General features: G+C 36.9%; 1 protein-coding gene across 1 annotated transcript in view; it reads right to left on the reverse strand.

The window, feature by feature from the left end:
* The window catches only part of LOC140154918 (von Willebrand factor A domain-containing protein 8-like), a 54,754-nt gene extending 31,889 nt beyond the window's left edge, over positions 1-22,865 (reverse strand). The window contains 20 exon segments of the mRNA XM_072177581.1: positions 421-498; positions 1,141-1,309; positions 2,233-2,346; positions 2,789-2,949; positions 3,538-3,615; positions 4,090-4,224; positions 4,835-4,969; positions 6,049-6,153; positions 6,945-7,053; positions 7,375-7,424; positions 10,872-10,942; positions 10,945-11,035; positions 12,151-12,245; positions 12,248-12,289; positions 12,292-12,316; positions 13,400-13,510; positions 14,130-14,204; positions 15,239-15,294; positions 16,611-16,688; positions 22,661-22,865. Coding sequence (XP_072033682.1) covers positions 421-498; positions 1,141-1,309; positions 2,233-2,346; positions 2,789-2,949; positions 3,538-3,615; positions 4,090-4,224; positions 4,835-4,969; positions 6,049-6,153; positions 6,945-7,053; positions 7,375-7,424; positions 10,872-10,942; positions 10,945-11,035; positions 12,151-12,245; positions 12,248-12,289; positions 12,292-12,316; positions 13,400-13,510; positions 14,130-14,204; positions 15,239-15,294; positions 16,611-16,688; positions 22,661-22,850 — 1,968 coding nt within the window. The 5' untranslated portion in view covers positions 22,851-22,865.
* Between the last annotated feature and the right edge of the window lie 954 nt (positions 22,866-23,819).

Below are 23,819 nucleotides of genomic sequence, written 5' to 3' on the forward strand. Positions count from 1 at the left end.
ATTAGCTCCGACTTCTGCATGAAAAGAACTACAGTTCTGCATTTATACTGCCCCTTGTCTACAAAGTAACATAGTGGGCTGCCAATGCCCAATAATATGTGACACGTTCAAGGGAAATGAGTCGGATGTCGCTAATATCGATTTTGAGATATTGGCAAAGAAAGTGTTGAAATTGTTTTCAGCAATTAATAAATTGACGTAACTTTGCAACAAAAAGTCATATCAACATGAGGTTTTCCGTTTCGGAAAGCTCTAAATGCCCTCTTTAGAAACATATGCAAGACTCATTTTCGACCAGGGTCGACATGTGACTCATTCCCCTTGATCACGTCACATATATGCATAGATTGCCCCTCATCTACTTAAAAGATGGTGGTTCTGAAAAGAGTTGCTTTTAGAATGTACCGCTTTAGTACTTACCGTAGGATCAGAGGAATTACGAAGAAGATGAGTGAATTTAAGAAGTGGTTCTAGACTTTCTTCAGTGGCTTCAGGAACCTGAAATAAATTAAGAGCTTGGCCAATGAAAAGAGTTGATATCATTACAATATCTCAGGCATAAATCAAGAATACCCACACGCCCTGTATTTTAGGGTTAAAGTAAAGGCCTAGGATACTGCTCAGTTTAAGGGGATAGCTTAGGCTTGTGAAGGAAATCCATCCCATCTTTGCATGGGATGATCTCATGCAAAAGATGGAGTATGGTCAGTAGCCGATGTTTCATTCCATATTTGTACTATTAGAATTATATGCTATATGTCTGTAAAGATGGAGTAAGGATCAGGGTTGGCCGATCAAGGTTGTGATTTTACTGTCTTTTGTACTATGATATTGTGCCAAAATCTCATAAATCTCATAAATAGCCAGAATTGTTATGGGAAAATTGCATGGGAGCTTGCTAGCAAGCTCTCGTCTGGCTCCAGTGCACATATGGTGACAAGTTCCTGGTTTACTATATTTTTAACTAGCAAGCCAATAGGCAAACATGGGGTAACACAGATGGGATAACATGGGATCATCCCATACAAAGATGGGAGGGATTTCATTCATACACTTAGGCTTAGCATTTGTGTTAGGGTTAGTTTTATGGTGCTGAGAGTTTTTAATTGTTATTCCAGAAATATTATAAGGACTACTTACCATGCCTTGCAGAACCTGTAGTTCCTCCGCATAAGAAAGTGGTTTTATATGATGAAATAGAAACAAAGTGAGAAGCTCTGAGTTCAGCCATTGTTGAGTACTACTACCTATGACTGGTGGTTCAGCTAAGGCAATCATCCTAAATGATGGATGAATGGCATGTATTGATCTGAAAAGAAATAGCAAGCAATGAATTAAGCCAAAAATCAGACCTCCCAATCAAAAATCCTGAAATGGTAGAAAAAATAAAAGATAGGTACAAAGAAGTAATAGTCTGCAAAATTGTGGCCCAGTGTATGTAAATGAGACTGATGTTGGGTGATTAGATAATTGAGATGTTTGAATCACACCAATATCTTTATCATAGATTACAAGACGTAAAATGACCCCTCAAACATAATTGTAGTGTTTATTAGTTTACAGAATTATGGCAGTCAACAGCACATTATTGTGACTATGAAATACATAATAAGAAGAATCTAGCAGGTCAAGTTACACTCTTGTTTATGCCCGCTGTGTCAAAGTTTTGTTTTAAGTCAAAAATAAGTTTCACCATGTCGAATAGGAAATAAGGTTCAGAACGTCAAATCTAACCCTGTCTAACCTTGTTTAATATTTGTCAAAGTGAACCTAAATTTGATAATAGTGAACTTTTGGCATAGCGACTAGACACCACACAAATATACCATATATACACCAAATATAGCCCATATGAACAGGGTGTGTTACACTTCAGATCTTTGCATTTTTCAATTGTTTTGATCCAAAAAAAAGCATCCTTCATGCAACAAGATTATTTATGCAAGTGATAAATGACACAAATTTCACTAAAACTAAATTCATTATTGATGAGATTCATCAGGATCGTTCAAAAGTCAATTAATCAAATGAGATTCTGGTTACAGATCCAAAACATTGAAGTACTCACTCGAAATATTTCAGTTCCAATCAGGAACCTTGCATGCTTGTTCACGCTACATCCCAAATCTCCCATACAAATTCAGTTAAATTCAGTTAAATGATCAGTTAAATTATTCTTAACATAAGGTTCCTGTACATATTCAACTAGTATTATGTCAAAGTTTTGCTTACCGGTTTGCCATTTCTTCATTGTTCATCCCTGTTTCTTCCTTTATTGCTTCATATTTGTCTTGTCTCAAAAGCCTGGTACCATCAAAAAGAGTCACTTCTCTGTCATGAACCAATCTGTAAAAAATAATTATGACTATAGTATTACAACAATTTATAGAATTTATTATTACAATTACAATTTATTCAATAATACATTGTAAGATGGTTCATTTCAAATTATCCTAAAATTAAAATCATCATCAGGGTTCCCACTGCTATCAATTAAAGAAAAATTCAAGCCTTTCAATGACCTTTTCACAAAATTAAATATGACTTCCACTACCCTTGTCAAGCCGACATAATGGGCAGGGCCCTGAGGCTCGTTTGCATTCCTTCATTATTTTTGTGTGAAAATGCATTTCACATCTTTTCCATGGCATTTTATCATTCAATTTCTAGAATTTCTATTACCAAAATCCGGCACAATTCAATGACTTTTCTATGATTTTTGCCAATTGTGCCTTCTTTGTAATTATTATATTACTAACAAACATTGCATTTCATTGCACTTGTTCACCTGTGTAGCACAGCTAGAGTACTGGGATTCACTCGGTGTAGTCCATCAAGTAGTGCTATACCGCCCTCTATTGCTGCTGTAATGAGAGGTGACATACGCCACATAGTGTCCCCATTTGGTAAGGTTGCGCGCTGCTGTAGTAGATCACGTGAAGTCATGTCCTATGATTTAAGGAAAGGAGACTTGTGATTGAATAAATGCTACCAGAAACTCTGCTTATTCTTTTGCAGATCATAAAAGCAACACTAAGAAGGCATGCAATAGTTTCAAAGACCCCCTTAAATGTTTTTGCTGTTACAGTAAAAATAAATTTTAAAAAAGTTCATTTGGCAAAACATGTGTATACTTCACATTGCTGAAGTTCTTGAAACAAGAATATTTAACATATATCTTTGCCATAAATGATATGAAGACCTTAGATGTATTCATATGACTTGTGAAATTAAGACATTGTCATGTTCATTTCATAGTTATAAATATCCATTTATCACAACCATCCATATGCAGCCCATGATATGCCTCATGCAAGGCACCAAAAATCGACAGCAACAATGGCAAAAGCAGCTTTGATGCTGCCCTCATCTATCAGTAGATATGGTGCTATATCATAAGCTGAGATTTGACACTTTGACAAAACAAAGACAATAATATAAAAGGTAGAATGAGATTGACAAGCATGATGGTCAAACCTACACACCAAACACTTGCTAATCAACATTTAAATATCTGGCCTGCTTTTTGAGTATTACCTGATATAACATAACTGGTTCAATGCTGTAACCCAGGCTGTTGGCAAACTGTTTAGCAAGGATACTCTTACCACATCCCTGCAATTAAAAGCAAAATGACATATCATTAATCACCCTGTCTCATTGTTGCTCTCTGTCTGTCCGTCTGTCGGGGTGTCTGCCTGTCTGTGTGTGCATGTCAGTCCCCCTCTTTTCCATTTTGTTTCTCTTATCTCCCCTTTCTTTTCCCCCTCTCTTTTACTTCCCCTCTCTCATTATCTCTGCCTCTTCCCCTTTCCCTTGTTCATTCTCTAGTACTGCTCCTATCACTCCCACCCTCTCTTCCTCCATCTTTCACTTTGTCTTCCTCTCTAGGGTTCATTAATTCCATCCCTCTTTTTTCTCCCTCCCTCTCTCTTCCTCTTTTCTCCCTTTCTCAACCTCCCTCCCTCCCTTCCCTCAATGTCTTATTGTATCTTCATCTCTTAATCGCAAACCCTTTCTCTTTCCACATTTGATTAGTCCACCTCCTACTTTTCAATTTCCAAAACATTTGATAAACAAGTAATTTACCTTTGGTCCAATAAGGCAGAAATCTTGGACCATATGAGTAAGCATCATGTCAGCTAGGAGTCCTTCATGTGATGATGTAATGATGAAGTGATGATGTGGATCCTTACTCCTCATGTCCTGGGTCCCAGCAGGCACCTATAAGATGAACATACGCTCTGTCAATGTCTGGCTGTAACTGATCTTTATAATCCAATTTGATCAAATTGGGTACTCTTAGTGCAAGTTAAAATACAAACACCTTGCTGCTGAAGTAAGCTTAACCCTAACACCCTAGGGGTAGTTTACTTAGAGTTAGCCTATGTGTTGCTCACCCCTACCTAGTCCAGGAGAGGCATATATATTGAAGCATTTTGTAGCTTTAAGTAAGTTGGGTTTGTGAACATGACTGGGAATGGGACTTGCCTCTCATGCATTAGCAACAACAAAAAGACAAATGATGCACAAGCTGCAGGTGTTGTGTAGAGTGGCTGTAGCAATTATCATGGTCCATCGGGTCATTAAATGTCATTGGTACCGACAGTCCATATTAACAACATTGGTCAAAATCTGTGATGTGCTTCTTCCATTTGGCCTATTTCAGTCCAACATTAACCTAATTAACTTTAATATTGCATAAACACTTTCGAAAAATTTTGATGTACCTTAATTATGTAATGAAATCTGCATGTGATGTTGCTGATTCAGAATTCTACAAATATAATTCACAAAGCAGTAAAATACTATTGTAGATCTGGTTTATTATTACCTGTAATTCCACCTGTCTTCCTTTGCTATTGACAGTAGCCTTGGCTTGGTATACATCATTATGATTGGCTGGTGCAATTCCTGTAATACGCTCATGGTGCACATTACCGTAAGGATCTTCTAAAAGCTCAAATTTCTAGAAAAAGAATGTCATTACTTGTTATGACTGTTTACATGCAAGTCTAATTAATGTTGATTCCTTGGTTCCTGTTTCCAACCTGCATCAATTGGTCTTTTTAGATAACATTTTCATTCTATTTCAGTAATCAACTTCTGGTGAATAAAAATGTACCATATGTGATGAGATCAAGCATAATCAGTCTGAAGTAGGCCCAGGTAAATTTTGAGATTCTTACATTTTCATTTTCAGCATATCCAAAGCTCCACATTTGTGAAAACCCCATGTCAATATGACCTTTGGTTACAAAGTTACAACAATTTGTACACTGGTACATTAAAAAGAAAGAGAAAATGTGAAAGGAGAATGTTTTTTTAACCCCTACACACATTATTTGGCCCATATCTCAAAACTAGGAATGCCGAGTTCTGACTGATTTTGCTTGATCGCATCACATATTTGTTCATAAGAGTGCCACACATATCCTTCTGATGATTTCATAGAGTTTCATATCAGTGAGGGCACATCACCTGCATAATACTAAAATTTTAAGAGTTCCATCAACATGCTTCTTGTACTTCTACAAAAGGAGCCATGGTTCCAACCAAATTTTATTGAAGGTTTTCTGTCAAACTCTTGTCATATCTAAAAGTAAGTAATATTTATCATGCATGAATCTAGGGTCTGACTTCATCATTGATGTATGAAATCAAGCAAAATAATGAATAATGAATGGAGAATAGTCACCTCCTTTCTGATCGATAAGTGTTAACCAGAAAGGAATTAACTTTCATTGGTCTATCGGGCAAAAAAAAAAAAAGGGTTCCCCCACACATTAAATCTTAAAACTCCATGCCTTTTACTGACTCATAAAATTGTAAGCTAAGTAACAGATATATGACAACATACTTGATTATCAACTTCTGGCCACCCTCTTACTTTTCTCTCTCCTTCTACTTATTTTTACCAATTTCGCATCCTCATTTTCTCTTTTTCATTTAATGATTTAGCTGTTGTTAACTCTCTCCTTTTCATGAGTGACCACAGATATCAACATATTATTCATGATCATTACAAAGTTTCATCATGAATTTTACCTTGAGAGCATCTTCTACTGTTGTTTTGCCTTCTTTACCAAGGAATACTGAATACGGGTAAAGCTGATACAATAACTTCTGTACAGAAGTGCCTGGTACTGCATCCTATAAGCAAACAAATTGTCATTATTACCATACATGTCAGAAATTAATGCAGCACTTCTCATACATTTAGCATTTGAGTTCCCTTTTGAGGCAATTTCTTCCCTGTCATGCTGCCTCTGCGTTTCATCTATTAGTTTTTCTCTTCCAGCTGTAATCCTTCATTGCTTTAGTAATCAACTTTTATTTAACTAGTCTAGTTACTTCCTCTAACTCACTCACTTACTCATGCAGCACACACTTGCTCACTCACTCACTGACCTCTCCCATCATGCACTTACTTACTCATTCAGTCAATCATTCACACAGATACAATTAATTAATCAATCAATCAATCACTTTCCCAATCAAACTCTCATCCCCTCACTAGATCAATCACAATCAAATACCTGCTCATGACACTGATCAATCATGATCAATAACATAATCAATTAAGCAACCAATAATTCAACCACTCATAAAATTGATCGATCAATCAATAAATCAATCAAGTAATTAACTTGATTCAAACGATTCAAATCTGAAACTGCGAAATCCAACAGGCGTTAATCTCAACTTGAGATGAGACACACTATAATACTCAACAAACAGTTCCCTTATCAGATAATATATGTAGTGTATACGCCATGCCTAAGTTACTGGTTCACGCTTGGTTTGCACACCTGTTAGCAACCCACAGAATTTGCATCGTGATCATTTTGAGCGTGGTTCAGAACACAGTTAGCGTGAACCAATGACTTGACTTGACAACCATTGGTTTTGATGTCAAACTACGACAGCAAATTGATACCTACTAGAATTTTGATGGCACTATATAGATTATCCAGTGGGAAGTCAGGTAGCCCCAGTGAAGACAGCTCACTGGATCTCAATGTTGCAGCAAATGACAAAATCTGGGTTGGTCTGTAAAGCAAATGGTACTGAGTTTATCAATCAAGTATTGATGGTCAAGTACAGCAGTATAATATACACAGTACATCCATTATAGTCTTTATCCCCTTATATATAGTTTGAATCTTTTTTGATTACACTAGGTTTCTCTCATGCTAATAAATTTATAATGTCATTAAAAATAAAAGATATGAGACTCTCAAATATATTTGAGATATACAAACTGAAAGACATAAATTGCGAACTGAATTCAGTCCTGTTTCTTAAGGTATGAAACACATGGATTACATTATCTTAACTGCTTTAGGCCAGAATGACTTTAGGTGAACTTACTTATCAGACGGTAAACCAGAGCCAAGTGCTTGCATCATCTCGAGCTGGTCCTGAAGAAAAAAAAATGACAATCAAGATTATGGTAATTGATTTCAATGCAAAAGTTTTCTGGATCTTTCTCTCACTCTCCCTCTCTCTCTAATCTGTCACATCATTGATACATTGATGTGCCGTTTATAGGTACGCCTTTCTTATATGATATGTAAGATCAGTACAATGGTGGTCCAAAAAGTAGTTTCATAAAAACATGGAGGCCAGTACCTAGCTCCTAATGTTCATCTTCACTGGAAAGAGTGGCCTAATGGTTAGAGTACTAGCCTTTTGTGCATGAGGCCTTGGGTTCAATCTCCAGTAGCGGTAAATGTAAATGAACCATGAGAGTACACTGTTCATGAAGCCATTGGTCCCATGTACAGAGAGCCATATCTGTACATGTATCTTGCAGTCAGATTCTAAAAGATTAGGGTGTTAACCCCTGACTATCCAAGTCTGTCCTGGTGCTGTTTGGATAGTCACAGTCTAAAGGTCCGTTAATACAACGCCGCAATTGCTTTGCGGTGTGATGCGTTGCCGCACTGCATCGTACTGCAAAATACTGCATGGTAGTATCGCAATAAAGTTTTAATACATTTTACATTTTGAGTTGAGTTGCAACAATGCATCGCACTGTAAAGCAATTGCACCGTAGTATGAACATACTTGAATTACTGACATGATGTGCATTCTAAGATTGCCATCCTGGAGGATGTAAAATGATTCTGATATATCTGTATAAACAGCAGCACTGTGACACTGTGGCAAAAGTGTTACATGTATGCATTGTTTCTTCCCCATTTTTTCTTGTTCTCTTTGTTCTTCTTTTTCAATGTCATATTTCCCACCTCTATCGATTTATGTTTCTTAACGGGTTATGTCAATATAAATCGACTTTCGAAAAGTTTTTTGATACATTCATTGATTTCTCAAAAAGTAAAAATCGCAGTTTAACAAATAACGGTTCAAATGAAAGCCATTATTGGGGGCTAATTGTTGTATCACTATGATAGGCCTGACACCAATATAAACACTTGTTTCGTGACCCAAGTTCATGGTCATTTCTGCTCACGCACTTTTTACAGATGGCCTGGAATTTCATATTTCGGTTTCAGCGATTGCCGAAAAAGGTGGTATGTTTTTGAAAAGCGTTTCCGCTTGGAATGTAGATAGTTATTGTTGCTATTACTCTTCGCGATTTAAATTTATGCCCTCTTTAGCCGACAATTTTCAATGCATTTTACACAATAGATACGCCGCTTGCATAAATACCGCTATTTTTAACAGTATCGTTTTGTTAACCAACATAACATCCAAAAGAGTTCTCCAGACTTTGATGAGACCATAGATACCAAATCGGACTACATGTGATGAACAGATTTTACACTAGAATCAAAAGAACCAGCGTAGGCCCTCTCAAAATGTGCTTTTTAAAAATATCGCGTTGTGATAATAATGACTGCCTTTTCCTTGTTTTTTATAACAAGGAAAAGCTTTACTTACCTCAAACTTCAAACGTAGTGCTGTCTCAGTGTCCGTTACTGGTTAGTATTATTCCGATTAAGCGATTTTCATGATTTAGGCCTACTTAGCCTACATTTGAGCAACTATTTGCCCACACCGTGTAATGCTAATATATTCCAAATATGGCGCTGCATTCAGTATCACACTAAACGACAAGGTTATACTAAGATGTGTAAGACTTTCTGACACTATATTCACGGTTGTTCTAATGTCTATTCAAACTTATGACAAATTTGGCTGGTTTGCGTTGTTCAATACCATTTCACCTGTCTTGGTACCAGCGGTTTGTGCTCCTCCGTCACTAACGGTGACGGAGGAGCACAAACCGCTGGTACCGAGACTACATTTCACCCTGATGTGACAGTGACGCATATCCGGGTCACGCCAGTATAAAGTTGAGTTTCCACAGAGGAGTAAGATATCTTACTCCTCTGTGCTGGTTTCATACTACCATGCCGGTTGCAATGAGCGGCGTGGCGCGCGCGCATTGCAGACAAACGGACACAATCAAGACTTGTCATTGGTTGAAACGCTCTGCCGCTTGCCGGGTGTTCGTGATCGCGCGCCATTATCGTGATGATCGGGGATTCCTTTTTTGTGATGAAGGCACCAGCCGAAATGTCCGCTTTCCAGAATGCAATGAACATAACTCTGTACTCCCCCGTGGAAATGATGTATTTTGCGACACTCATGGCGGGCAAGAGATATGAAACGAATTTTATTAGGCGCAGCATCACTCGCTGGAGTTCGATGGCGCTGGTGTACATACGCACGCCGCTTAAAGACACCGCATAGATGCGCGAGCCGAAACAGCTGTTCACAACGCGCTGACATCACTGCCACATCGGGGTGAAAAATGGTATAGGTAATAGATGACTATGAAACCTCAAACTCGCCCCTCGATAAAGGTTGGCAATTGAAGCAGGCCTCAGTTTAGCGAACTTTGTCTAGTTTAATGCGATGCGAGTGCAAGCGCCGCTCAGACTGTGAAGGTTTCTGGATACCGAATATGGGTTTAGATTAGGCCTATATCATGTCCTCTAGGCCATATAATTTATTTTTGGAAAGGAAAGTCTAATCTCGGAGCCTATTCAATTGAGAAGGACTGGATTTTGTCATAATAATATAAAAATTAATACTTAATGCCTCGCGATTGTTTTGATATCCAGCCATAGTATTTTAATTGATTAAACTGAACATAAAGCTATATCTTTACTAGCTTCATGCACTAATTTGCAGACCCGCCTGCCTTCTACATGTAGTGAGTACCACATTAGATTGTGTTTACAAGAAATAATAAGCGCTGCCTCCTCGAAATTTCTTATGCCATCAGCTTTGATGATTAAATATTATTTACAACTCGGCACCTGTGTTCAAGGCCTTTCTTTTATCTATTGACCTCAAAAGAAAGGATTAGAATGATCAGAATGCCGTCCCTGACCCCATTCCACACATTAATAATGAGTCGGTAAGGGAACGTATACCGTTATACTTCAATGAGTACGTATGGCTACTACGCAGTTCAATGGCCTTATTGTGATCTGGCGGGAGTTTTAAAAGCACGGTCCCTGACTGCGTGGGCATATTTCCGGACAAGGAACAATAGAGACCAATTGCCTGGCAATGACGCTCACATGTAATCCCAGTCTATAGTGTGATTAGAACATTATAGGCTGGTGGTCACTTATAGTACGATCAGTACGAAAAAGTCCAATGCGATTATTAATGTATTTTCTAAAATTAAAAGAACCACTTTTTAGCGGGAATTTTTGTAAGTTACACAGCTGAAGTTGTGAAAGGGTTGAAAGACTACAATATTACGGCTTAAACACGAATTTCTTTGTTTGGTCGTTATTCCTATAGACTCATCCCTTAAAGTTTGTTATCATTCCAAAATGTTTATAAGCTCATCCAACAGAAGAAGCCCACACCATACCTACCTTGAATGGCAAAGGGTTGACATCTCTTGCCTGAAACCTAGAGCGCAATGGCGGATCCAATGGATTACCACGTAACGAGGCACTGGTAAACCTAGAGCAATAACACGGAAATCCTCACTGACACGTACTAGTCTCCACTCGTCAAGTTCTTCTTGAGAATGCTCCTATACAGAGGAAAGGGGTATCAAGATGGGGTATCAAGCATATTTTTACAGAGGGGAAATTTGAAATTTCTAAAATAAATGTTGCCCCCTTTCCAAAATGATAAATTATATCTTACATTGGCCTAAAGCAGGCGTTCCCATCCTTTGAATGGAACCCTGTTTCTTGGAAATCACAGTCATGGCCCACATCAATATTGCACTTAGTCTCAAGACCCAAATTTGAGATTAGGACCCATGAAGGTGTTGCAACACACATGTTGGGAACCCAGGCCCTTAAGGGAGATGAATTCTTCACCTCATCCCTAGTTAATACACCTATAATACAACCAATACTGTTGATTGATTCAAGTAATCATGAATTGGCATCTCATTTGCCAAAAAAGTACTGTAAAGTTGAACAACTTTGGGAGGCTTTGAATCTTTGCTTTTCATCTTTTTGCAGTTAATTTCAAAACCACCAATCTAAAAAGCCCTCGCAAATATTTCGGACCCATGTGGTGAATTTTATTGAATTAAATAAACTGCAAATTGTTGAAACTACTAAATTTGTGAAAAAATAATTCCGCTAAAACATGCCACAATTATGCATTTAAGCAAATGTCATGGCTAACCCTTTCCTACTCATTTCTAACAGTGCAACCCATTCTGAAAAAAATTGATATATTCAAGCCTATCCACTTATAATTAAACCCATGGGTGGTACTGCCTTTTTTTACAGTGCCCCTGATTGGTTAATTACATGAAATAAACCATCTGAGTAACCAATCAAAATAAGGCTTTTAGATCTCTTGGCAATTGTAAGCTTACTCCCTTCTGCCCTACAATGAACTGACTATTCTAATGTTCAATAATTTATCTCTAAGTGGAAGTCCCAAGATCAAACCATGTCAACCATGAAAGATCATTTCTACCATCTACAGCCCAATTATGGAATTCTCCTCCTGCCCAAATTCCAGCCATTAGATCGAGGACCAGCTTCAGCAGGGAGGTTAATCACTTTCTGGGTGCTTCCTCATCAGCAGATTTTTGTCTCTGCTGTTAATGCCCAGTTATGCCATGTCGTAAAAAAAAAATTTAAAAAAAAAATATTTGAATGCTATGTAGCTCATAGTTACCTTGAGGAGTTTATCATATCTCTGAGCTGCACACAGGAATCTACCATCTTCTAGCTGCATCTCTCTATTCTCTAGTAAGTTATTAAGCACAGGAGGACATTCCTTTCAGCTTTTTCTACCCCTTCCAACACTAACACCCGCCTTCTGTTGCTGCTTTCACTGCACACTGTACAAAACATTAAAATGACATGATCTTTTATATATTTTTTTCATTCTACTAGATTCTATTTGATTTATATGATGTCTAATATCAGTCTATTATCATTATTAACAAGCATTTATAAAGCATTGTCTATCCAGGGAGCCTATTCACAGTACATTAAAAACAATAAAAAACAAAACATTTATAAACAAAAGTGAACAGAAACCTGGGGGTGCATATCATCCATTTTTGGTGGATATGTTCCTCCTGGAATAGGACGTGTGGGTCTTAGGGGGCTGTAATAGGTCAAAATCAAAATCAAGGGTCTTTTTTGCCTTTCTGGTGTTGAAATTGACTGGAAAAAACCAACAGCAATGAGTAATTTAGGGTTAAGGGTCTTTAAGAGCTGAAATTATCAAAATCAAGTAACTTTCAGTGCACTGATTTGGTAAAATTCAGGGATCTTCCAGAGTTATGGTCATTTCTGTTATGTGCCCCCCCCCCCTCCCCACACCATCAATCAAGTCATGATAATAAAGTGAGCAATGACAAATAGTTTATGATAAGCATTACCATCATACACAATTTTTAATACAAGAAATTTTACAAATGATGGTTTGAAGCACTTTCTGAAAGTGAAATTGTTCCACAGTTTAGGTGCAGAAGCACAAAAAGCACTCTAATTTTTGCAAATTAATTTCATAACCATTTATCAACTAAGCGGTATTTTTTTTTCATTCTACTACATTCTAGATTTCATTTCAAATTAAGACTCCTACAGTTTGATCAGATCGTAATCCCAGCGGTGGGATTGTTAGGCTTTTACAACTACGCCGAAAAGTAGACCCACATTAAGAGTGATATAGTTGACATGTCTGGTCTAGAAATTGGATGTTAAAGAAGTAGACAAAAGTATAGGACTTAAATCAATAATTTGTCTTGCTTCTTGCGAGATGTTACCCGAAAATTCTCGAAATAAAATATATTGATAAGTTAATATGCGAGGTTACAAGGCCCACTGATTACGAGCTGATCAAAGTATAGTACAATTTTATAGCTATTTAACAGAAAACAAGTAACCAAACCAACTTATATTACAGTTATTACCTGATCTATGTAGTATGCCGTCCCTGATCGTATCTCCCTGCGTTGCTTCAGGTCTGATTCTGTTGTATCACGGGTAAGAGCTATGTATTCAATCTCTCTTTTGGTTAATTCCTAGAGACAGAAAAATGTAAAAAAATATCATCCAGAAATCTTGACAGCGCACACACCTATGTTTTTATAAGCATTGAGGTATAGGACATTTATTTATTAGGAAGCTGTTGCATGACATCCACATATGTTTGAAGCACATACTGTGTCAAAAATAGAGCTGTCAAAAATGCTTTCACCCTTTTGTCCTGCCAAATTCTTTGCTCTCTCAGGGATGGATCCAGGATTTGAAGCACCATTTTTACACTATTATTAATTATTTTCCGACTATATTATTATGGATATTCAGTTAATTGGGCTTGATTTTTAGGCACGGACCTACTCAGTTACACACAACTTTATATTTTCTCTTCACTTTTTCTCCCTTTTCTCATCTTTTTTCTTTCCTCTCCTTTACCTTTCTTTCCTTTCTCTATCTTTTTTCTTTCCTCTTTCATTCCACCTCTCTCTCTTCATCTCCCTTCTCTCCTTCTACCTCTCTCTCTCTCACACTTTTGCAGATCTCTAGGGGTGGTGCCAGCTGCATCCACACCCCCATCCAAACATGAACTTTTTTCCTGACAATTTGGATCAATGTTATGTTTTTTGTTCCTACAGCTAGAAAGAGGAATTTTTGATTTACCAAATACTGCATAGCAATAGCTCTGCGCAGTGGTCCAGGAGGGCCAATGAGGAAAACATCTTGTCCCAAGGAATCCTGAAATGAAACAGAAAAATAATAAGAGCAACTTTAAATAATTGATAGCACTCCTGAACCTAACACTTATATCAATATCAAAATCTTGCTAATGAGGTAGAATGAGGTACCAACTGTACCATGTTTGTATTGCTTATGTAGGCCACCTAATGTACCTGTGGATTATTTCGCTATGCGCCTTGCAAACTTTGATCCAAAGTGGGTGGTTGTTTGCGTTCTGTGTGAAACACATTGTGCCTTAACACGCCTTAGGTACTGTGCACTGCACGCATACCTTTGCAACATATTAAAATTAAGACACAAATTATTGGTTGATTTTGGTCTCTTGCCCATGAATACCACATGTGTACATTAAGTGCCATGAGCGACAAACCAAGATGGTAGACATGCCATAGCATCACATATACATGTATGGTGCAATGTTGAGCCAGTAATCTATTGAGTATAATATCTTTGGCTATTACTGTGTTTGGCTACAAATGTATTACTGATTTTTCTTAACAAGACTTAAAGGTGTGTGGACAGATAAACAATTTCCTCCCCCCTCCCCCCACCCCCCGAGCATCAAAACTAAATTTAATGCCTAAGTTTTGTCCAGACGGTGTGAACAAAAGAGTGGTAAAAAGTGGTAACCACCACTAGAAGAATATCCTATCCTATGGGCATTGTTATACACATACAATTTGCTTAATCAAAGCTTTGGAAACATTGTTTTAATGGTTACCCTCAATGTAAGAAATCTGACCATCCACCTATAAGAAATAAGGCTGCAGTGTTGTCTCAAGAGATTAGGGTTACATTTTGGGGTGATGACTAGGGTTAAAATAAGGATTACAACATGATTGGGTTAGGATCAGCCACTATTCTAATTTATTGCTCCATATTATAACCCTGTCAAACCGTACCCTAATCCTTAAATCTGAACAAAATCTTATTTGTATTTATAAGACAATGTTGAGACTACTGCTGCATGTTTACTGTCATGATAATCCCTCATGTTAATAAATTTCAATCAACATTTGATTTGTACCAACCTTCTGCATAATCCATCGTAGATGTCTCATTATTGATTGGGGTAAGGCATCTGGCACTGAAAGAAATAAAGTCACAAAGTTAAAAAAATTACCTATAATATGTTATACATGTACATGTATGATTATAATTAATCAACCCCTTTTTTGTTTTATATTCCTGAAGCAAGCAAGCAAAAATAATATATAAACCACAATGTATTGTACATGTATGCTGGACTATAAAGTACTTTTAGGCAGGTTGGAGGGCCACTAATCAGGGGCATCTATTCTTCCATTATTTGCCCCCAAAGGGGTGGGAATAATTTTACCCCTTTGGGGAAGAATTTTGTGTTTTGAAAAAGAAATAAAAGAGGGGGAAAATAAGAAAAAAGTCAACAGGATTCAAGGAAGATTAAAAAAAAAAAGAACCAATTTGGGGGAAAAAGTCTATAACTGGAAAATGTATTATTGCGTTCACTGGCTGGCAGTGGTTGCTCTACAGGGTACATGTAGGTGAATTCATTTAGTGTCATTTAGGGAAGAATTATAATGAGTGCATCATCAGGAAAAAAAAAATGGAAATTTTGGGTACTGTACCGAAAAATCTACCAACTCAAAACACATGGCCAGAATGGCCTTGTAACAATGGTACCTACATTGTAGCATACATGCACAATCTTAATTTCTGAACACAAGGTAATGTTTATAATTATACAAGTTTCTGGGTCTGACAAGTATTCGCCTATATTCAGGCAGGGAAGGGACGGAATGTCAAGAAAAGGAATAGCATTTAGATTAGCCACTAGCATAAAATCTTCAATTTGGGTCCATTTTTTGGATTCCAGTTGGGGAAGAATCTGGGGAACACAGCGCAATAAGTCCAGGGAATATTTCAATTTTCTGGAAGAATAGACACCACTGCGGAGGGGAGCATGCCCTTGTGCTATTTGCATTCAAATATTGAGACAAATTAAGCTGACAGACAAGAGGAGACTGGTCATGTGTCAATTGGCAAGGAATGTTGACAATGAAGTCCAATGAAATTGGATGAAAATTCACAAAATTCGAAAGGTCAGTCGAGTTATTTTATTCATAATTCACCTTCCGATTCTATGACTGGATGATTCATAATATGTAACCAACCATACAATTTCAAAGTTGGAAGTTAGTTCGAGTATCCAGCTATCCAGTTGAAATACATACACATACATTTAAAATTGTAGATGGAACACATTAATCTTAATCTTCTGTAGGGAGTGTGGATTTCAAATGGGGTTAATACTCCCTGTGTGAGTAGACAGTCATATCTTTCACAGGGGGTGTAATGATTTCATCCAGACGTGTAGATTAAAGCTACATTATAGATGAGTATGGTAGGCTACCGGTAACTTACAATGTTTTGTTGGGACCAATTCTTGATGGTTTGGATTTTTTACAATCTTGCTGACATCACCAATGGAAACTTTGCCATCTGAAATGAATTAAAACAAGTAGATTAGTAAATTATTCAGTGCATAGAATATAATGTCCCCGCTGAAATGTCAGTTTGCTATAACCACAATGACCAACGTTGGGGCTTAAACTTAGTTAGGTATGTTCATAAAATTTTGAAGTTCAATATTTTTAGCTGAAAGTTCTTTCATTTGAAAGAGAATCAAATTACCTAAACAATAAGGGGTCAATCATATTTCTAGTGCATATACTTTTGAAGTTACAGACAAAAATAGTGTCACCAAATTGTCCAAAATTTTGTGTGTGAAATTGTGACAGCAGGCACATGTACAATGTACACTACTGTATGTGACCCCAGATGACCTCCTATTCTTTACTGTAAGAAAGCTGTTTTGGATGGTCTTGATTTGCACACAAATTGCTTTTGCGCTTTAACGAGCGTCCACCGGCTCCGACTGTGAGTTCCAAGGAGCTATGTATATGTGCCACCGCGATTTAGCGTGCATTCATCACCATTCATTATGTACATAGTCGTGGAGTGGACTTTTCGCTGCTCATAAAAATTGCTCAAAAATCGTCTTTTAAAAATATATATATTTCTTTGGACAAAAGCTGATGCATAGAATAGAATAAGTTTAGCAATCACAGATGACATACATCAGTAACACAGGTTTCTAAAGTGAGGATTTTATCAGATATACTAATGCAAACTTGCCAAAATAAAACCCTGGAGGCCAGCGTTCGAAATAGTGGTTATCCGCACTTATCCGGTTGTCCAAATTAACCAAAACAAGCGTCGGACAACTTAAATGAGGTCGCCGGTTGTCAACCAAAAATCTACACACAATTTTAATTTTAATATACATTACATAATCTTTACACAGGTGACAAAAGATGGTGGCTATATGATGATCAATTTCTCATTTATATTGTTGTTTTATGCAAGCAATCACAGCCCCGAAAACTTGTAGTTTCGTATGCATTGCGACATGATGGGGAAAACCCAGCTGATGATTCCACAACTCTTTATGTAAACAAAATTGGTCGCCACACAAATTTATCGCATACCTAGTGTCAGTAGTGTGTATGCATACATGCACCTTGTCGTATTCTGGTACAGGACAGATTAACTCGCGCCATTGGGAAGAGGCTAACCAGAACACGTGGAGTGGAAATTTCCTTCAGCAGTCGCATTCACAAAAATGACAGAATACAAAGTTTCAAGTTCTTTTGTAAATAGCGATATGTGGAAGTCATGGAACTCTGTAATTTTAATGATGTACTGTCCTGGCGTGCGTGTGCGGTTGATGTTGTATTATTATCACAAGCTGAAAATATTATTTTTTATTTACATTTCAAGTAAATTTTCTTAAAAATATAATTATATTAATTTTACAATGAATAAAACCAATTTTTTAAAACAAAATCAAACCATTCAAATGTTTTTTTGTTTTTTGCATCCGCTATAATTAGCACATTTGGCCATGCGTTTTGAGTTGGGCCAGTAAATAGGTGGAGATGTTACATGCGCGCGACATTTTAGGGTTCATCTTTTTAATTTTCTCAGTTAAAATGCAGCCTATGTAGTTAAATTTGGTGTCAAATTAAAGCTTGTGATGAGACCAATACAGTAAACCTTAAAAAGTTGTAAAAAGTTATTAACATTTGAATAATTTGCATCTAATTAGCATAATGTGCGGGGTGGAGGAGGATCAGGAGGAGGAGGATCAGGAGGAGCAAATTTAAAGGGACCATTGAAAGAAAAACATATTTGGCATCAAAATAAAGCTAATAACATATAGAATCCATTTCTAAAATGATAAACGCAATTTTCCTTTATTTTACCCCCAAATCAGCAAATAAAGACAAAGCGCCCAATGTCGCCTCGTTCCGCCCAATTCATATGTGCAGAGACACGTGGCAACCCCTGTGACGTCAAAGTGGTTATCCTTTCCGCTGCATGGCAACACTGCATAGTCCAGACTTGGTCCAAACCAACGCATTAACGTGTTTACAGCAATGAACTTTTATGTGCCTTTTAGGCCTAACAAGTATAATTTTTTATTAAAAAGGATATTATAATATAAATTACAAAGCTACAATGACTTCTATGATAGGCCTATATATAAATTCTAGCTAGGCCTACAAAATTGGCCAACAACGGGGAAACATAAGTAAGTTAGGCCTAGGCCTTCATATTGACAAAGTCAAAGCTGTCAGTGCTAGCTGCTCGGCGCTTGCAAGAGAGTATCATTTGTTTTGACTGCGACATTCTGATATATCAACTCTTTACTTATATTTCCTCTGAAATATATGGTGAGGATAGGAAAGAGAAGGCAATGATATTTCGGGTTAGCCCATGACATGCGACTTAATTTCTTTAGGCCTAATTAGCCTACCTCCCGAGCGTGCAGCCTAGGTTAGGCCGTATAAAATTAATATTTTGGTTGTCGTTTAGAGGATATTCATGAATTAATGAGGGAGGGTGTTTTTTTTTCAGTGTAAAATCAGCATTGTCTGCAGTTTTCGGTCTTTCCAACAGTGCTCGAGGAAACGATGACGCACTTTTTTTTTTCAAATGTGAGATTCTGCGGGATAAACCCCCTAGAGTAGGCCCTACCACAAAAAGACTTGGAAGTGGCCCTTGTTCTCTAATAAACTTATTTATAGGCCTATGTATGAAAAATTCATCAATCATTCCAAAGTCTAAAATAATTGAAAAATCTATTTTAAAAAAAATCGCTCCGTGTAGAGACACACTTATGGGACCAGGTTCAAAACAAAAGTCAGGCTCTGGAGAGCGAGTTGGTGCGTTGTTTCCTCGCCTTGCACCACTACTGAGGTCCCGGTTCAACTTCAAGCCCCTGGCCCGCCCAAAGACTCATGTGAACTTGGTTTATCTCGATCCCGCAGGTTTTCTTCGGGATCTCCAGTTTCCTCCTGCTTCTCAAAAATCGGTGATTAGTTGATAAAAAAAAAAAAACTTCCTTCACCCAATGAAATTTGGGGAGCTGAAAAGATAATTGGTGGATGTTACAATCGAAGTGCGGCTAGATTTATGACAGGTTCGGCAGCATCCAGCCTAGATGATGCGATCTGATTGTAGGCCTACCATGGCAGCGAAATTACAGCGCTTTGAACCCTCCGAGATCTGGGAAAAGGCGTTATTATATAAAAGCCGAAAAAGCCTATGAAAAATGAGAAACAAATTTGAAGATAAAGAAACACGAGAGGAACATATAAAGGCCAGTCCAAACAATCATATGAACAATATTTACTGTCAGCCTTTAGTTTACGTTATGGAAATGCTTATAGGCCTAATCCAATCTCAACTCCCACTGATACTTGAAAGTGCAAAGAGTCCGAGCGTTTATCAAAGGTAGGCCTACAGTTACATAGTTTATGTTGATTGGGTAAATCTTGTAAAATACAGCGCCTGGCTGAATATTTCGCTTTTTAGAAATGACTGACATCAATTTCAGCAGATAGCCTAGGCCTACCCCGTCCTAACCATCCATGGATTAAAATAAGTGTAGGCCTATAATATTTCCCATTTGATGTTTGTAGCATAATAGGCTTTTTGAAGACCTATGTATGTTTGTAGGCGCTCCTCGTAATTTATTTTAAGAACAGCTTGCATGTCATGTTCTTCTGAACCAACTTCTTCATCTGTCGCTCAGCTACTGCCCCAGTGCCAACGGCTCAAATAATATTGGCAAGTCTCCCGATAACACATGGTAGGCCTATAGGGGAATAAATTTGCAAAATAAAAGGGCCTAGGCCTACTTTGCATTGTTTGGGGTATGAAAATAAGCACTTTTGAAAGTTAACTTATGGAAGAAAAAGCTTTTTTATACCAATTGTCAGGTTTTGGAAAAAATAATCATCTCTTGAATATTTTTTAAGGTAGGTCCTACGGAAAAAATACATAGGCCTATAATAATAATACCCATGGGAGGTGCTCGCGCCGGCACATCATTGGCAATTTATGTATTATGACAAATCTTGGCGATATTCCCTCAACATCGCTCACTTTATCATAGGCCTATAGGCATACTCAAAATTAGTTTTATGGTTTTATATATATGCCATGTAGGGCCTACATAAAGTCATGAATCGGAATCATATCTTGGTCATGTTGACCGGGGTTGAACTTATGAATAAGTAAAATAGGAAGCTGCATGCTTGATGATGATTTAAAAAAACAATTGATCGTCCCCGCCCGCTTCCTTTCGCATGGCATTGTAATTGAGGGAGTCTGAAATGTTCAATGGTATTTTCTTTATTATAAGGGAAAACCTTCTTTTTTTAATTTTTTCAAAAGTTAATAATATTATCAATAGTTTAGATTTGCTTCTGTCCAATAAGCATTTCAATTTAGAGGCTTTGTTTTAATCATCTTCTCAGAGAACCATCAAATAACAAGAGCCTCGATCCTATCATCCTCCTCTACAAATTACACAACTAGTAATAATGTCCGGAAATAATACATAAAACTAAATGATCAAATTGAATTGTAAAAAATAACTAATAAATGATAAATAAAAAGGCCCTTCACTTCCTCTTTTTGATAACATGTGGACAATCAACTGGAATTTTGTTTTTACTTGACCTTTAAATAATTATAAGTGGTTGTATTACCATGATTATTGCATCTGATATTTAGATCGCGATCGCTGTTGTCAAATTATCCCGCAAAATGTCAACGCAACACAAAACGCGTAACCACAATGACGCGTCATCAGGAAAGCGCCAATTTTCTAATTTTGATAATTGACGCGCGATGTAGCGTCGGAAGGGGTAAATCAAGTACGTTGTTTTCATTGTATTTTTATTTCTAAAATAGTTAGTTCTTCAATTGTTTTAGATATTGATTCAATATTTTATGGGCATTATTTTGATACCAAATCATATTTTCTTTCAATGGTCCCTTTAATAAAAGTGACCCCCAGGGGTCATATGATGCAAGAGGTCCATTTCTTTTTTCACATTTTTACAATTCACTTTAAACTGCATAATATAACACCATACAATCATATTCCAGGTAATTTAATTTGCTTTGAGAAGCAATTTTGCATATTTTATTTTCTGTTCGGGTTACACATTGAAGTCAATGGGAAAATATGCCTTGAAATAGGCTGGTGCAAAATCACTTTAATTTTATTGAACCCTATGATGTTATGTATTTAAAGCTCTGACTGAGAGGAATTCAAATATGGAACTTTTAAATATGTGGGGTGAAGCTAACTTTTTTTTTTTAATTTGTCAAATTGTACATTTTTTCCCTAAAATATTTCTAATTTTCAGTTTCATAACTCCGTAGTGTTACACCCTATGTCATTTTAAAGTGCATTTTTGGATTCCTTGGTTCATTTGCAGCCAGAAAATGTATACTTTTATATATGTTGGGTGTAATATGTGAAAGATATCCATATCTAAACGAAAAACATGCAATTTTCATCTCGCGAAAACATGTAACGCATTACCGGCCCAACTCAAAACGCATGGCCATTAGCATTTACTATACGTTAATTTTGCGAAAACAAAAACATGACGAGTGATGATTTCAGGAGCAGATCGAAAGAAATGTCTGACTTTGTAGCGTAATTTGTTTGAAAAATCACGGACAACCACTTTTTTTTTCTTAATTCGAACGCTGCTGGAGGCACCCTACGGGAGTACACTTGAGAACAAGTCCTCAAAGTCAAACGTTCGAAATTTGTAGTTACTACAACTAGCTAGGCTTAAACTAGTTTTTGTGGCATGTTAAAGTAAAAATTTATATTTTATAAATTTTAAAATTTAATTGGGGAAAACAATAACCACTTTTGTGGTTCTTAAAAAAATTAATGCCCTCAAATAAAATTGGATGGCTTTTGCCACACCTGTTGACATATCCGGCCATGTCAATATTATACCCAATAAATATTAAATTAAAATTTTGTTTTCATGCATAAATAAAATGCATGTTTTGATTTTATCATTTTTTACCTGAACATAATGTTTTCCAGGGTGTCACCATAGTTCTGGACGCAGCATGTCCTACCCTCAAAATTCTGTTGAGCTGCCGAACACGACCCAAAGCCTTGTCCGCACTCATCCTGCACAGCACCAACCCAATCATGGGTGATCTGAGTGATACCGGCGACAACAAGCTAGGCCACACCGGCAAATTGGTCATTGCTGCCCAAGTACAGGTGAATAAAAATGGAAAAACAAAAAAAAAAAAAAAAAAAAAAAAAATTGGTCATTGCTCGTGACAACGGAAAAAGCAATATTCTTGCACTTTACACTTTGAACCTTTTACTTATAATCTACGACATGGCACTGATATCAGTTGTATTAGATCAGGGAAGTGCAAACCATCAGATTCAGATCATGTACATTATCAGGGACATTTGCATTGCGCTGCACACAAGTCATGCAAGTTTACGTAAGCTTATCATTCGGCATGATCAACCTTTGACCTGCTTAATTGACAGTGGTTCTAAAATAAGATTGAAAATGCAATCTATAGTATTTCAGTGTTTTGGGAATCAGATATCAAGTTAATGCCTCATAAATACTAAAATAAATATTTAAAACTTAAAATATTGATTTTAAAGGCATTTGTCTCATATTTGTTATCAAAACACAATTCCGAAGGGAAAAAGATCAAGAAACACTGCTATAGTATTGAAAGCAAAAGGAATGTTTTATCCCTAATCTTCGGTCTTTGAACCAAGAGCTGTAGGCATTCTTGTATTGTTTGTGATATTTGTACAATGTGTGAAATAAAATACGTTTTTAACAAATATTATGTGTGAATCTGTCTGATTTTTTTACTCTTTCTGATGTTTTAATAAATTTATAATTAAAAGACACAACAAAATATTGTTAATTCCACCGTAAATGATCGTTTTAAAATGGTATTCATTTACTTGCCCTCTCCCCTGAGAAAAATATCCTTCCGAAACGCCACCACTTTTCTGATTTTCGCGACACTATATACACGTAGTAAACGCCCAAAACACGATACGATTCAATCGGATCATGATAACATGCATATTCATGATCGATAAATGATATATTATTCATAAGTAGTGTTTATTTCCGCATATTAAATAGAGAAGGGTGTGCAACACTCGCCGATTGACCAATCAGAGACCCG

This window comes from Amphiura filiformis, chromosome 6 (genome assembly GCF_039555335.1).
Source record: "Amphiura filiformis chromosome 6, Afil_fr2py, whole genome shotgun sequence".
Taxonomy (NCBI): domain Eukaryota; kingdom Metazoa; phylum Echinodermata; class Ophiuroidea; order Amphilepidida; family Amphiuridae; genus Amphiura; species Amphiura filiformis.